Raw genomic sequence first — 17395 nt, 5'->3', positions numbered from 1 at the left:
ATGTATCCCTACACTAAGCCCTGGAGCCTGTGAATATGACCTTATTTGGAAAACAGTCTTGGAAGATGTAGTTGTAAGAAACTCAAGATTAATTCATCCTGATTATCTGGATGGGGCTCATATCCATTGACAAATGTCCTTATGAAAGACAGAAAAGGAAAAGAAGAGAAAACCAGGTGAAGACTAAGGCAGAAATGGGAGCTATGCAGCTGCAGCCAAGGAATACCTGCAGCCCCAGAAGCTGAAAGAAGCTAGAAGGGACTTTCCACTGCAGTTTTACAGGAGTAGGGCCCTGCAGACACCCTGATTTGGGACTTCTGGCCTCCAGAACTGTGACAGAATAACATCTGTGGTTGCAGTCAACTTACTTTGTGGTAATTTGTTACAGTATTTAGAAGCCACTACAACAGCAAATTCTTTAGATGGTTAACTTTGAAATTTTGCTGGAAAAAAAAATGGACATGTTTGACCCGCCCTCTACTTCCCCTGTGTGGTCAGTTCACCTCCAAGACCTGTCAATCTCACCTCCTAAGTGTGCCCCAAATCACTTGCATCCTCCCTCTGCACTGCCATTATTCTTGTCCAAATCACCCTCCAGTTCTTGCTGGATAACAACAGTGGCCTGCTGCAGGTAACCTACTCCGAAAACCACATCCTGCTCAATCCACTCTGTAGCTGGAGGAACAGATAAAGTCGTGTCACTGCCTTCCTACCTAAAACCATTCAATGCTTTCATGCCAGTCTTAGGAATAAGAACAAAGTTCATTTTTAAAAAATTATTATTTATTTACTTCTAATTTAAGATGCAGGTGATAAAGAAAGGGATGGGGATGGAGGGAAATCCCTCACCTGCTCAATCACTCCCCAAATGCCCACAATAGCTGAAGCAAGGTCAGGGCAAAGTTCAAAGCCTGGAACTCAATCTGAGTCTCCCATGAGGGTGGCAGAGACCCAAGTCCTTAAGCCATCACCTTCTACCTCCAAGGGGTCCCATCAGAAGGAAACTGGAATTGGAAACATCACTGAGATTCAAACCCACCCACTCCAATATGGGTATGGACATCCTAAGTGTTGTCTTAGTTGCTAGGCCAAACATCTACCCCAAGAACCAATTGCTTTTTCTGATCTACAAGAACCTGTGACATCTAGACCCTGCTTACCCGTCGACTTCAGGGTGCCCCTAGTGCCCCTTGCTCTCTTTTACCCAGACATTCTAGTCTGTTTCAGTTCCATGAATGTGCCTCAGTCCCTCCGTTCAGTTCCATGAATGTGCCTCAGTCTCTCCGGCCACAAGGAGTTTTTTGCACATGTTGTTACCTCTGTCTGGACACTTTCCCCAGCACTTTTACCCAGCTCTCAGCATCTCTCAGGCCTTCCTGGATTCCCTGCTCTGGAGGTCTCCCAGGTCTCCTGGCTATATGCTCTTGTCTAATTATATATCTTTCTTTAAGAGCACTTATCTTTGTACCTGAACACTCATTGGTCCATTACTTCATTGTTTTCTTCTTTCCTAAATTGTAAGCAACCAGGACTACCACATGTGGCTATATAAAGTATGCTAGCTACACCACCATGTCTAATGAAAAACTGGTAGCACTGTCTCCAACCTGGAACCCACCACTGAGTCAGGAGCCTTGGCTGTTGGGTCTTTCCCATTCACAAAGACCTTTTACTTTGCAGAGGAAAGCATTCTCCTAGCCAATCTTTGCACCCACAGGACTACACGTGCCCAAAGAGGCCACATTTTTCTTGTTTGCACAAAGACATTTCAAACAGGGTCCCAGAATCCCTGCAGACACCACGTGTGTGGTTTGTTCTGTACTCCATCCCCTTAGGGCAGTACCTGGCCCCATAATTGCCTAATAAATAGCTATTGAATAAATAATTATCTATCTTTGTGCAGGTACAAATACACATTCATTTCTGTCATGAATATGCATATTCAGTCTGGTGTCCTTTGTCAGTTTTCATTATTAAGAATAGCACTGCTACCCTTTATCTTTCAAAATCATTTTGCTTTGCTTTTGAGTTATTTCTTTGAAGTTTATTCCCAAAAGTTGAATAAGTAGGTCAAAGGATAAACATTTCTATAACTCATAAAATACATGAGATCATTTTCCAGAAAAAAAAATTGGAACAATTTATAATACAACTAGCAATGTATAGATGACATTCCTCAGCATTGCTGATATTACTTTATTATACTCATTGAATTTTAGTAGGTTGTTTTAATTTGCATTTCTCTAAATAGTGCCTGGAAAACAGTAGACCCGCAATAAATATTTGTTAAATAAATCCATTTCCTGTGGGCTTATTTATTTTCATAAATGTGACCATTTACTTTCTGCATTTCTTCCTTTGGTAGATGTTCTTTTCATCATATATAACATGTCCCTGAGTAGAATTTAGGCACTCATACATTTTTATATGTTTTAGATGGTTTGGTTTTCATTTAAAACATATAACTTCTGTCTTTTCACTAGTTACATAGGTCAAATCATCTACTCTCAGTACTTATTTTTGATATTTACTTTATATCACTTTGAAAAGGACAAATATTTTGTATATTTTTATTTTTGACACATTAAGGACCAGATATTTTTGGAAGATATTATAAATCCCTCTTTTCTCTGCAAGTCATTGCCTATTTCTCCTGAACATGCCATATTTAAAATACAGGCAACAAAGGTGACTTCTAGGTCTTTGCATTGTTTTAATTCCAAATTCTTACCCTTCATTATGGTAACTCTGTTATTCTCTTATTTTCCCTCTTTCCTAAAAGGCAGAAATGGTGAATATATGAGAAATATGACCAGGGGTAAGAAAACATGATTAATATTGAGGGAGAAAACTCTTCATTTCCATTTTTTTCTATCTCAAACCTGAGAATATACCTATATTAACATATATATTAATATTTTCAATACATTGTTTTGCAACTCTCAAGTATTAGTTCTTGAACAAGACAATTAATTGATTCTGGACCTCAGTTTCTATGTCTGTAGTAGTGGGTAAATTTCCTCCCCAAATTGATGTCTTTAAATCAGAAATTGTAGGTATTTATTTTTTAAAAAATATACACTATAAAATTTGTATAAGTTTATGAAATTGTTAACTGTTTTGACTCCAGAGAAACACTTAGTTAGACTAGCATCTTAACTTGCTTGATGCAGTGTTTTCTAGCCAGAGTATCATGTAAAATATTCTCCCAGGCATTTGACAAGTGATAGATAAACAAGACACAGAGTAAAGATTACATTCTATTCTTTTTCTTTCTCTTTCTTTCTTTAGAATTTTCATCTAGAGTCCTCAATTTTTCATCTACTTCTCTAAGTCCTATTCAACTCTAAATTCAAGACCTCCTGGGGAAAATGGGGACTAAACAGTTCATATCTGTGATATCTAAATTCTTTTTGTTTAAAAAAAATCCATGTGTGCAGATGTTCCTCAATTTTTTTACAAAAAAAATCTAGGCTGACATGTGTTTGCCATTCAGTGTGCAGTCTCATGAATATCAAAGTATCTGTTAAGAGCAAGACTCCAGGCACAGGTGACCCTAGAGCATCTTTTGATATTTGTTCACCCACAAAAGTTTTGTTAGATTTTATTTTTAGTCAAGTTGTAAAATCATCAAGGAACAAAAGTGCTTCATAATAACATTGACAAAGATAAAAGCGTATCTCAGGAAACAAATCTACACAGGTGATCTAACCTCACATCCCCCAAGTATAACCCAGTTGACAATTTGCTTAATGAGAACAAATATTTGAAGATTTAATCTCTTATTCTGCATTGGATGTGGTGGTTTTTTTTCCCTTGATACCATTTAGAGTTTGTTTCATTTCTATTCTAGGAAATAACTCTACCTGAGAAAATGTGTTTAGACTAGAACCTTTTTATTTTATTTTAGGAAGCATACTTGTTTCTTAAGGTTATCAAAGCATTAATCACTCCAAATTGTGCTTATCTGCTTAAGAAGTTGCCTGACCAGGTTTGCCTCCCAATGCTAAAACAGAGGAGTTGTAAGACTTCCAGCAAGTTCTCAACCAAGACTTCATTTCTCCTCTGTCAAAATGGAGTCACAGCAGGCAGGGGACTGGCAAATTGGTTATGTTGCCACACCCCATATCACAGTGCCTGGTTCGAGCCCTAGCTCCTCTGCCTCCTGTCCTACTAATGAGCCCCTTGGATGGCAGCAAGTGATAGCCAGCCACGTGGGAGAGCCAGAATGAGTTTCCAGCTCCTGGTTACAGTCTGGCCCAGCCCCGGCTATTGCAGGTGTATGGGGAGTGAGCCAGCAGATGGAACTTCTCTGTCTCTCTTTCTCAGCCTGTCTGCCTTTCAAAATAAATGAAAATAAATACAATTTTTAAATGGAGTCCCACTAATAAGTAACGACCTCACAGAATCGAAAAGCATTATATGTATGAATAAATACAAGAAAAATATCTGGCTGATAGTAAGCATCAATAATACAAACACTAGCTATTATGTTACTAATACTTTTTTTTTAAAGATTTATTTACCTATTTTAAAGGCAGAATTACAGAGACAGAGGGAGAGACAGTGAGATTATTTATCTGCTGGCTCACTCCCCAAATGGTCACAATAGCCAGAGGTAGGCCAGATTGAAGCCAGAAGCCTGAAACTCCATCTGGGTCTCCCACATGAGTGGCAGGAGCCCAAGCACTTGGGCCATCTTCAGCTGCCTTCCCAAGCACATTAGCAGGGAGTTGGATGAGAACCGGAACAGTTAAGACTTGAATGGGCACCTATATGCCATGCCGGCATCACAGGTGGCATCCTAACCCGCTGTACCGCAATGCCAGTCCTATATTTATAATGTTATTACATGTTGAGGGTCCTTTATCTGACATACTATGGACTAATGTTTCAGACTTTTTCCAGATTTTTGCAATATTTATAAATATGTCATGACATATCTTGGGGATGGGACCCAATTCTAAAAACAAAATTTATTTATGTTTCATACATACATACATACATAGGCTGAAGGTAATTTTATACAATATTTTTGGTGTACTTCATTTTGACTGAGATCTTTCAGACAAGGCTAAGTGTGGAATTTTCCACTGTGGCATCATGTTGGTGCTCAAGAAATTTTGCACTTCAGATTTTCAGATTAGGGATGCTCCACCTGTATTAATATTTGTTAGTCTGACTATCCTCATACACACTGGACACCTCTTCTGGCTTACAGACTGCTTGAAGGAAGATATTAATCATCTTTATAACCCCAGAACTTGCAATAGTATCCAACTGATTATAGAATTTACTATTTGTTCCTTTCCTTCTCAATTTATACAGCAAATTCTTTATCTTTCCACATGTGATTGACCTCAAGAGCACAATTCTCTATACTCATACAAAAAAAATGACTTATTGAAGCCCAGCTGGGAAATGCAACATTTAAGGAGGATTGTTTGATTCTCCAAATAGTCTGAAAGGTACTCTCAATCATATCAGGTCAACAGAGAAAGCTCCAAATCTAAAATGCATCGTTTTATCCAACCAGCTCCATCCATCCAACAACTCTTACTGAACTATACCTGGAAGTGACACACAACCTTTACTGGGGATTCTGTTTTGAAAAATTGTGTCTATGGTGAGAAGAATTGTTCCACAATTTCACAGAGCAGCTTCTTTTTTTTTTTTTTAAGATTTATGTATTTTATTTGAAAGGCAGGGTTACAATGAGGTAGAGAGAGGCAGGAGAGAGAGAGAGAGAGGTCTTCCATCTGCTGGCTTACTTCCCCAAATGGCCGCAACAGTTGGAGCTGGGCCGATCCAAAGCCAGAAGCCAGGAGCTTCTTCTGGGTCTCCCACCCAGGTGCAGGGGCCCAAGCACTTGGGCCATCTTCCACTGCTTTCCCAGGCCATAGCAGAGAGCTGAATTGGAAGTGGAGCAGCCAGGACTTGAACTGGCACCCATATAGGATGTCGGCACTGCATACTGGAGCTTTAACCCATTGAGCCACAGTGGAGCAGTTTCTTTACTAAGCCTTTAAGGAAATATTTCCGCCTTTTTAAAAGATTTATTTTGTTTATTTGAAAGGCAGAGTGGCAGAGAGAGGGAGAGACAGAGAGACTGACTTCCCATCTGCTGGCTTACTCCTCAAATGATCTCAATGGTCGGGTCTGGTCCACACTGAAGCCAGGAGCCCAGAACTGCATCTGGGCCTTCTACATGGGTGACAAGGAACTGAGCACTTGAGCTGCTTTCCCGGGTACATTAGCAGGGAGTTAGATCAGAAGTGGAGCAGCCAGACTCAAACTGGCATCTCAGATGGCAGTTTAACCTGCTGTGCCACACACTAACAACAGACTGTCTTAAAAACTAAAAACAAGGGGCCGGTGCCGTGGCTCACTTGGCTAATCCTCTGCCTACAGTGCCGGAATCCCATATGGGCACCAGGTTCTAGTCCCGGTTACTCTTCTTCCAGTCCAGCTCTCTGCTGTGGCCCGGGAAGGCAGTGGAGGATGGCCCAAGTACTTGGGCACCTGTACCCGCATCGGAGACCAGGAGGAAGCACCTGACTCCTGGCTTCGGATTGGCGCAGCGCCTACTGTAGCGGCCATTTGGGGGGGTGAACCAATGGAAGGAAGACCTTTCTCTCTGTTTCTCTCTCTCACTGTCAAACTCTACCTGTCAAATAAGTAAAAAAAAAAAACTAAAAACAAGAATAGATTTTTTTTGTATAGTATAAAAGTCTTAAAGCCAATTTGAAATCTTCCCACAGTAAAGTTTCCCTTTCTGTACAAATCCTATTTTCTGTCTCCATTCTTATTTCTCTTGTGATCTTATTTTCATTTTGTGCTCTTTTATATTCTGCTTTTCTGGATACAGCAACTCAGCTGAAAAGAGCTTTGCAGGTTGTACACTGGGCAAATCCAAAGAGCTGCAATCACTTTATAGTTGGTTTATGCAGCACACAATTTGTAATGCCATGTGTGGCAGCTTAAAATAAATGACTAGGAAAATTCTGAATATTCTAGCTATTTGTGAAAAAATAGCTAATACATATACATTATATGTTATATATATTTTTATGTTTGCATGTATGTGCATGTATTATACAAGATTACCTCAATACTTCATGGAAAAGGAATTAAGAGATAGCTTATTTTGCTGCAAAATGAAAAAACTTTTGAGATCCATGCATAATTCTTTCATAATATATATTTTTATAAACTTTTTAACATCTTGTATGGATTTCAATTATTTTGCATTAAAATAAGCTCATCTTTTAATTCCATTTCCACAAGCATTTTGTAGTATCTTGTGTTTCTGTATATGTGAATCTTCAGGTTGCTATTTGTTCCAGCACTTACAGGATTTTGCACACACTTTTTTTCACACATGATCTCTGAATATACTAACTCTGTGACATCCACACAGCTGCTTTTGTTCACACAACCAATCTTGGCACACAAGTGGTTCAATATCCAGTTCTACAACAACAATTAAAGTTTAAAATTGCTCAGTAAGAGGTTTTACCTAATTGCACTTTCTTCATAATTGAACCTCAGGAGTCTACAAACAGCTATTTCTTCTCCAAGATAATCAGATACTGTAGTAAGTACCAAAGATGACCTTATTTCCTACAGAAGAGATTAGCACTCTGTTCATAAACACAGTTAGTGTTAGAATTCTTTGGTTCCAAAGCTTGTATTCTTTTCAAAAAAATATTTTCATGCTTTAATAATTCTCCTTTTCCCCTAACTTACTTCACTGTTCTGAGTACATGGTAGGCATTTAGATATACTTACATAATTGGAGTTTAAAAACAACAAAAAAAAAAAACCTAATTGGGTTATTGTCTGAAGTCACAGCAAAAAAAGATGGGTGTAGAATTAGAACCAATTCCTTTGTTGCCTGTGCCATTGTTCTATTCACTTTTCTTTTTAAACCTGAGGACCATTAACATTAACCTCAACTATTGTTCTCCATCATGGCTCTTTCAGAAATTTATGTGGGTTGGGAATATTTAGGGACCATTTTACTAAGCTCTGTGATGAGTGAAACTTTCCATTGGTAGAATGCTAGAGAAGCATTTTGTGGACAAGAAGTGGGGAGAGGGGAGGATGCTATTTTAAACATTGCTGAGAGAGTTTGGGCAAAATCCATCTGGCAGACAGATTCCTTCTTCCGTTCAAAAACTCATCAAGCACTCCAAATGTGTAACCTGTAGACAAGTTTAATTAAAGCTTGAGAAATCTCAAAATAACCTGACATTTAAATATGTTATTTCCGTTCTCCTCTGATAGTCTGTCACACACACAGGCATTCTGTGGTTCAAATCAAGCTCCCGAGTGCATCCAGCCCTGCCTAACTACTGGATTACTCTGTATCCAAGGCTACAGGAATGTGAATGAAATTGACTCATCCAATCACTGTTTTTAAAATAGTCACATTCATTTCACAGAGGAATAGGTGGAGGGCAGACAGGAAGTTGGGTAGATGATTAAGTAAAAAGATTATTGCAATGATAGATTGGATAGGTAGGTAGATACAATGCACACGTATACATAGAAATTGATACATAGGCAAATTCAAGTTCAATTCCTTTGTCTTCTCTGGCAAATGTGGAGCTTATCTTGGAAGAAACTTAGGAAAGAACTAAAGTAAATTTTTTTGGCCATAAAACAAAAAAATTGAGATGTAAAATCAGCAAGCATTAACATTTAAAAAAGTAGTTTCTATGGTAGAATTTCAGTGTGTGTTCTTTCTTACAGTGTCTTTTCTCAAGGCAAGATAAGTAGACATTAATATAATCAACCATAAGGATTCCAAAGATATGCTTTTTGAGTTAGAGGGGTAATTCCTTTCTAAGGAGACTGGAGACTCCTGGATCTATAATCCTCTCCACCTTCACCTTAATGGTAAGGTACAGCTAAGTGCAAAGTTTGGTACTGTCAGGTGGCCCTAACTTAGGTTTTCTCCCATCTTTTCCTTCCTTTTTTGGTTTTAATTGAGCCTTTTACATGATTCTATCTTCCCTTTCCTAGCATAACAATTGTACTTATTATTTCAAAAGTTTAATGGTTGGTCAAAAGCTTTCAATATATATTTTAAATGACTAAATCTACCTTCACATAACACTATATCACTTCACATGTAGTATAGGTAGCAGAATCTTCCCAGTTCTTCCCTCTAGGTGCTTATGACATTGTTGTCTGTCATTTCATTTATCCATAGGCTATAATTATCCAATATATTGCTGTTATTATTTAAATGATTATCTTTTATATCAATTAAAAATAAGAAATATATTCTATTTTACCATCATTTACTCCTTTTGCAATGTTCTTTCTGAACAAAGGCATGAGTAATCATTTTAGCTCCCTGCTGAAAGTAGATAAAATTTTCTTTTACCTCTTTACTCCTGCCTTGTATCAAGAGATCAGCTCAGCCCCACAGCCTGCATTATTCCCCACCCAACCCCTGCATTCTTTTCCAGTCTGAAAAAAATCTGTAAAAGGAAACTCACCTCTGCCCACTGCTCCCTCAACCCCAGCCCTTAGCCCACCCTAGGCTATATAAAACCCAGCCTGCTTGGGGACTGCACCCTCTGCCACACACTGAGTCCGTGTGCACACCAGCATTTGGCCACCTCTGCGAGTTTATCCATTTTCCCTTGAATAAATTCATTTTGGCTGTGAACCATACTCTGTCTTCTCTATTCTGCCCCCATTTTCCTTACACTCCCTTCTTTATGCAGGCCCAAGTTTCTAATTTATATCATTTTTTTCTTTCTCCCTGAAAAACTCGCATTAACATTTCCTTTAGGGTAAGTCTGCTGGTGATGGAACCCCTCTATTTTTGTTTTTCTGGGTTTCTCGTTTACTTTTGAAGGATAATTTTATTGGCTGTAGAATTCAAGAATGGTAGCTTTTCTGTCAGCACTTCAAATATTTCACTTTCTTTTTTGATTGAATGATTTCTGATGAGAAATCTTCTTTAATTCTTATCCTTGTCCCTCTATAGCTTAGGTATCCCATCCCCTGCCCCCTCTGGATTCCTTCTAAATTTTCCCTTTGTCTTTGATTTCCTGCAGTGAGAATGCGATATGCCTCCAGAAAGTTCTATTTGTGGGTACTTTTCCTGCTTGATGTTCTCCAATCTTCCTGGATTTGTAGTTTTGTTGGGTGTCTAACATTAATTTTGGAGAGTTCTAGGACATTATTACTTCAAATATGTTTCCTCATTGTTCTCTCTTCCTTCTCCTTCTGTATTCTAATTCCATGTATGTTACTGTTAAGGCAGCTAGGCAGATATTAGCTTAGGTGTATAAGAGGGGCCAAAAAAATGAGGCATTTTAAAGAAAATAAATGTATGTGCAATAGAATGAAGAAACAAGTCCTGCAAGCAGGACCCAGCCTCTTGTCTGTCTCTCTCAACCCAAGGGGTCCTTGCCTGTCCTTTATCAAAAGGAACTCACTGAGTTGAGGGAGTGATAACGCTAGCCCTACTAAACTGAGGAGTCATTTGCTTCTGTCTTTATTCTTGCCTTTTAGCATTTCTTGTATAATTTTTTGTTGCTCAAAATAGAAACTGAAATAAATAGCCATTCGGTGTGAATTTTTATGCTAATTTGCCTAGAAGTTAGGTTATCTGTTCACTGTAGCTACAGGTGCCAGAAGCTTCAAATTCTTCTCGTGTCCCTGTTTTTCTCCTCTGTTGACTTTGGGCTTCCCTATATACTCCTCCTCAGAATGAGTTTGCCTTTTGAAGCTGTTCCAGCTCTAATCCACTGTTAAACTTGTAAGAGCCCTGCCAGCGTGGGCTAAGTTGTGGTGGAGGAGAGACAATCTATAACCCCTTGACTAAGTCTTAGTCTTTTTGAGTATATGTGCTTATGCTATGATCGTCATTGGAGTCTTCTAGCTTTCTATTCCCCTAGATAAGACAGGAGGGCTTGAGAAGGTCCACTGGGAAAATTCTCAGCTCTCAAGTGGGATAAGGCTGTGATAAAATGTTCTTCTTGGGTGCTCTGGGTGATTCTCACAACAGTTAACTCTCCTCTCCCCCTGCTGGAGTTAGGAGGGGACATTTCTTGGCTATTCACCTTGAGAACCAGGTGGGGCTCCTGGAGGTGAAAGTATGTAAGCTCCCATAATTGTGGCTCCCAAGTCATGGTAGGCCCACTCAGCCTCCAACAAATCATCACAATTACCATTCAAGGACGCTTCACAGTTAGGGCTCTAGGGGTTTCTCTGGCCAAAAAGATCTGCCTGCTGTTTCCTACATTCAGATGTCTCTCCAGATTTCTGGATGGACATTTGTCCCATGATCTGAGTTCTCTGATGGGTCCAGGAAAAGTCAATCTTTCATGTGTTTAGCTTCTTGTTGTAAGGAAAGGAATGATGACTTCCAAGCACTTGACAAGTTAGAGCTGAAACCATTCATTAGTTTCTGTTAACAATTAGTGGCCAACTGAATCTCTCCTTTCTGCCACAACAGGCGTGGGGTCCATGCGACTTTTCACATCTTGTTGCTCCCCAGGGTCAGGGCATCTTGCTCTGTCCTTACCCTCTCTAGAGACTGGGTTTTCATCAGTGTCATTCTTTCTCCGTTTTTACCAGTCCATTTTCCAAGAGGTTTAATCTATTGTGTTATCCTCTCAATGTAGAACCTAGAGTGTCTTTTTGAAGCATTTGAAATGTGTTTCTCCTTTCCCTGTTTTTACAGCCCACTCTTTTTCCTAATCATTAGTAACTGAGAGATTTTTTATTCACTTATTCTTCCCTGTGTTCATTTATCTTCAACCATTTATTGGTGATTTCTCAAATAGAAAATGCTCTGTTTGTCCCTCAGAGACAAAGCCCAGAATTCACTGACTTTCCAGGTAAGAAGTTATATGTGAACAACTATATTACTGAGCAGCTTGTGTTATTGAGAGACAGGATGACTGGATAGTTTTTTAGGGGAAGAGATTGAGCTCATCTGAGGTAACCAGGGCATCAACAGCTGGCTTCAGATTTATATTGAGAGCTGTATTGGTCAGAGCCCTGGTAGAAAACAGAAACACTAAAGCAAGGCAATCAAAGACTTTAATAATAGGATTACTGGCAGAAGTGAGGGAAACCCTTAGACTTAAGAGTACCCAACAAGGGATTACAAGGCATCCCATATTTGGTAGACACAAAGGAGCTTTTAACACAGACAGGTCTGGATTGGACAAAGGGAGAGCATGAGTACCAGAACCCACAAAGAGCATTTGGGAGTTCTATAGGATGCCCACATGTCAGGGGCTGTAGGTTTTGTTGGAGAATGGCAGCTACTGCTAACACAGGCCTGGCAGGAAAAGAAGAGGGGAAATAAATTCCCCAATCCCACTCCACTTCTTTCTAATGTCCTACTAGCATTTCCCATTGGCTGAGCCCATATGAAGTCAGAGCTACAGAGTGCAGCTTCCTGGGAAGCAAAGAAGGATGGAAAAGGGTGAAAAAAATGGATCTGGAGGAACAAATGAAAGAAACACATTTTTAAGGGATTCTGCACGTCTGGAATCTGGAATTTGGAATAAAGGAGCTAAAGGGAACTGCCAGCTATATATAAGTCTTTGGTTTGAGTTGAGTGTTAGAGACAAACAAGATGAAAACTGTTACCTCTCCTATTGCTACCATAACATAGCTCTCTGAATAAACCACGAAGGAACAATCTCTGAAGTCTATAAATGGTTATAATATTTGCTATTTATTGTTTTTTAAATATCAGTGGAGGAAGAGTGAAATTGATGGCAAAGACCCATTTTTCTTTCTTACAGCCTGCTAGCAACAGGTGGAGGAAACCGCCGAACTGCCAACGTGGTAGCCCATGGGTTTGCCAATCTTTTAAGTCTGGACAAAAGGACCCTCCAGTCAATTCTAGTGCATTATCCAGATTCTGAAAAGCTTCTCATGAAGAAAGCCAGGTACAACCTTCGAAACCCCACTAGAGGCAGACCAAGTTGGTTTTACCCTAGAATATCTGAGAGGGTTTTATGATGAGGATCGATTTTCTCCATGAGATAAACTTCTTTAAAAGGATGTATTTATTTGAAAAGCAGTTACAGGCTGGTGCTGCGGCTCACTTGGCTAATCCTCCACCTGCGGCACTGGCACCCCAGGTTCTAGTCCCGGTTGTGGCGCCAGATTCCGTCCCCGGTTTCTCCTCTTCCAGTCCAGCTCTCTTCCGTGGCCCAGGAGGGCAGTGGAGGATGGGCCAAGTGTTTGGGCCCCTGCACCCACATGGGAGACTTGGAGGAAGTACCCAGCTCCTGGCTTTGGATCAGTGCAGTGCCGGCCGTAGCGGCCATCTGGGGAGTGAACCAACGGAAGGAAGACCTTTCTCTCTCTCTCTCTCACTGTCTATAACTCTCTCTCTCTGTCTCTCTCACTGTCTAACTCTGCCTGGCAAAAAAGAAAGAAAGAGAGAGAGAGAAGGGCAGTTAGAGAGAGAGAGAGAACCTTCCATTCACTGGTTCATTCCCCCAAATGGCTGCAATGGCCAGGGCTGGGATGGGACAGGCCAAAGCCAGGAGCCTGGAACCCTATTTGGGTCTCCCACATGGGTGGCAGGGTCCCAAGCACTTGAGCCATCATTTCATCATTGTCTGCTTTCTCAGATACATTAGCAGGGAACTGGATAGGAAATGGAACAGTCAAGACTCAAACTGACACTCCTATAGGAGGCCAGCCTTACAGGCAGCAGCTTAACCTTCCAGCCACAATACCAACCCCCTCCATGAGACACAATTATTAATGCAGGTGCCCAGAGAAACATCACAGGTAGATTTTGCAGGAAATCTCTCAGAGCTGCCTAAAAAAGCTTTTCTTTCCTGCTCACAGAGTGCTTTTAAAGCAGAAGGGCAAGACTGCAGAGGCCAGCCCTCCAAGAAAAGGACTTGCCTTTCTCTTCCCACCCAAAGAAGAGACACCCAAAATGTTTAAGGCTCTGCTGGGAGGCACTGGAAAACCAGATCTTGGAAGACTGCTCAGACTGAAAAGAGAACAAGAGGCTCAGGTAACAAGGAAGGGATAGTGGAGGACTGTGATGGACAGAACACTGGATTAGAGTGCTCAGACAAGCTCCTGCTCTAATTCTATTGCAAACACTGGCAGAGTCAGATCTAATCTAGTGCTCATAATTATGGCTTTATATATAGCACTTATGTAAACTGGATCATCACATATCATCACATTTAATACTCACATGGTCTATTATAGATGACTTCAATAAATGTCTTTATAACATATATAACAAGTTATATTATTATTTTTCATGGATTCTGTATTTATTAATCTACCTACTCACTATGATTTATTTGTAAGCTCCAACTCATGGTGCTTTTGTGGTCATGCAAAGAAAAGCACATGCAGAGTGTCAAAAAAAAAAATTAAGTTGCCTGATGCATACATTCCCAGGTAAGGTTGAACAAGGAGACTAGTTTCAGCTCTCATACTACAAACAAGTAACCCTTTTGTTTTTTGCATTTTTTTCTCAGTGCCTGTGCTGTTTAAAATGGCCTCCAGTCATAATGTTGACATATTATCTTGTGGTCCTAAATGCAAAAATCTGTAATGTGCCTTACAGAAAAAAATGTGTTATATAGGTATCATTCAGCCATTAGTTACAATGTTGTTATCCCTGGTTTCAATGTAATGAATCAACAATTCTTCAAATTAATTAATTCATCAAATTAAACAAGTTGTCTCTAAAGAAAAACACATATAAAACAAAGTTATATATTGATCATTTGACAAAAATGTTGTGGTTCAAGGCTTACAGGAACCTAATGCTATACTTCCCCTTGGAGCAATGGTTCAGTATTTACTAATTTACTGCTCATGGCAACTTTATAGAACAAAACCAACACAAGTAAGGACAATACATATATATGGTGTGTGTGTCTTTTTACCAACATTTCAGTAGACAATATTTTCACCAATTCTAATCAATGTATGTTGCAAATGTTCATACGCCTCCAAAATAGCCCTTGCCAATAACATCCAACTTCTTCATGTTACAGAATAAATAAAATGAATAAACTAAGACACAAACTTAGGAATTTGAGTAAGACCACAATTATTTACAGAGGAAAAAAAAAACTATTGCTCAGGTGCTCAGACTTACAGGTGTACACCAAGCAGAACTGTAGAGAAATGCAAATATTGGTGCTTTTCTCTGCTTTTTGTTGTTTGGAGTTTTTTTCCCTGGTTGAGGAGGGGTCTATGTTTCTTTGATTCTCTTCATAAGTCTATGGGGGTTGACACTGAGATCAAGAAAAGCAGGGATTCAGGCTATCTGAATCTAATCATTATATGATCTCCAAAGCTGTTAAGAAATGGGTAACTGTGGACCTTTCAGAAAATGAGTGCAGCAAACATTTTATAAAGTCAATCACATTCAAGAGACTGAAACTTGATTCCCCATTTCCACACACATGGTACTATGGTAAAAACTATGGATACAGCATAAACCAAATACTTCTTTTATATCGGCATATGAATTATTTACAGAAAAGATATGAGTAACTATATTAAATTAGTTTTCAACTTTATCTGTGCACATTTGTACCTCAGGCAAGCCTCTCTCAAATGATATCAAGCATCATCAGTAAGCAGCATAGTGTATTTTTACCATAAAATGTCTATAGATAACACTAAACACAAAAAGTAAAAAAAAAAAAAATGCTATCACTAGCTACCATTGGACAAACGGAGAAGCTTATGCTAGGAAAGAGAAGTAGATGAGGACCAATAGGAAGAGACAAAAAAATAAATCTATCTGGACCGATTCTGTGAATCAAATGTCACAGTGCCATTCTCCATCAAATTTAGTCAAACGACAGATAGCCAGAAGCAGACCCGATTGCCATATTCTCTTAATTCAGTTTTTGCCATGGCAGTGATCTTAGCTACCCCATGCTAATTAAAAAGCTCCAAAGTCCTTGGTTATGATTTCAATAGGAATTCTTTGTGACTGCTTCTTTCAGAAAAAAAGTGAAAACTTGGAAGGAGGAGAGGGTGCTGGAAAAGAGCATGAAGATAAAGAAAATGAAGATGATGATAAAGAAAGAGAGCCGGCAGAGCAACCGCTGGACAGATCCCAAAGTAGGGCAAGTTCTAGCACAGCAGAGGAAACACCCTCATCGATGAGAAAGGCAGTTTTACCTAGAGGAACTAGTGGTCAATCACTCATCATCAGCATGGCTCATTCTGCTGAGGCTGGGGAAGATGTTCTAACTATTGAAGTCAAAGAAAAGGCTAAGCAATAAATGTTTGATTATCTTCAGATGTAATCCAGCTAGTTCCCAAAGAGCTTGTACTTAGGGCTGCAGCTTAAATTAATGAGGGGATATGACCTTGCCAGCACCGATGAGAAACCACAGGTAAATCCCTAGCTTAGTTTTTAGGACTTATCTGAGAGTGTGATTTTTGCAGTGATAATAATAAGATTATTAAAAACCATCCCTATTCTCTTTTGTCATTAGCTTTGTGCAACTGATATTTTGTTTTGTAATTCTATATCATATATAAATACACACACACGTATATTATATATATATATATATATTCTGTTCTCTTTTCATTTCCTTCCTGATGATGTTTCTTCCTTCCATTCTGATTAACTTGGTTTTGGCTCTGATGTCATTCACTGTTGTTCTCTGTAACATTTGTGTATGTGTGTGATTTCTTGTATGGCACTGTTAATCTTGGCTAACTCTTCTAGGTACATAAATCTTACTTCTTATGGGTATAGGGGCTATGAGATTTTTAGTAAAATAGGTCAACAGTAGGGTGATTTCCAGTGAAACAAGGATGATGAGTCACTATCATATGAAACCAAACCAGCAGCTGGGACTGAAGGGAAACAGAGAGCCCTCCAGATGAGCAATCTGATTTCCAGAACAGTCCCCGGAAGAGCAATGTTGGTCAGCAAGACTATTGAGCTGATGGACAAAAAACACATTGCAGCAACATATCAAAAAATCTATCTTTTACCAAATAAACTTTAATATTTTCTCTTACACTAAGTTACAGGCCTACAGGCAACATTCTACCTAATGCATCTGGCTCAACAGACTGGAATAATCAGATCATCCCCATACATATAGGTTCAAGTGACACTTCTCAGAATCCTCCTCTAGCAACTTCCTCTAGCAAAAGTTACCAGATCAGGGCTGGTGCTACGGCACAGCAGGTAGAACATGCACACCGAGTGGAGTCCTTGCTTCACCACTTCTAATCCAGCTCCCTGCTAATGTGCCTGGGAAAGCTGCAGAATATGGCCCCAGTTCTTGGGCCACTGCACCCACATGGGAGACCCAGAAGAAATTCCTCCTTCTGGCTTCAAACTGGCCTACTTCTGGCTGTTGTGGCCATCCGG

At 39.6% G+C, this 17395-nt stretch overlaps 1 protein-coding gene across 2 annotated transcripts in view; it reads left to right on the top strand.

Moving 5' to 3' along the window:
• The window catches only part of CNGB3 (cyclic nucleotide gated channel subunit beta 3), a 171681-nt gene extending 154925 nt beyond the window's left edge, over nucleotides 1-16756 (top strand). For both annotated transcript variants that reach the window (XM_002710676.5, XM_051844602.2), the window contains exons 16-18: nucleotides 12792-12938; nucleotides 13855-14029; nucleotides 16002-16756. In XM_002710676.5, the coding sequence (XP_002710722.3) occupies nucleotides 12792-12938; nucleotides 13855-14029; nucleotides 16002-16283 (604 nt within the window). In that variant the 3' untranslated portion in view covers nucleotides 16284-16756. The remainder of the gene's footprint in view (nucleotides 1-12791; nucleotides 12939-13854; nucleotides 14030-16001) is intronic.
• Nucleotides 16757-17395: the final 639 nt, after the last annotated feature.

This window comes from Oryctolagus cuniculus, chromosome 6, assembly GCF_964237555.1.
Source record: "Oryctolagus cuniculus chromosome 6, mOryCun1.1, whole genome shotgun sequence".
Taxonomy (NCBI): domain Eukaryota; kingdom Metazoa; phylum Chordata; class Mammalia; order Lagomorpha; family Leporidae; genus Oryctolagus; species Oryctolagus cuniculus.
This window is presented reverse-complemented; position numbering and strand designations above follow the sequence as displayed.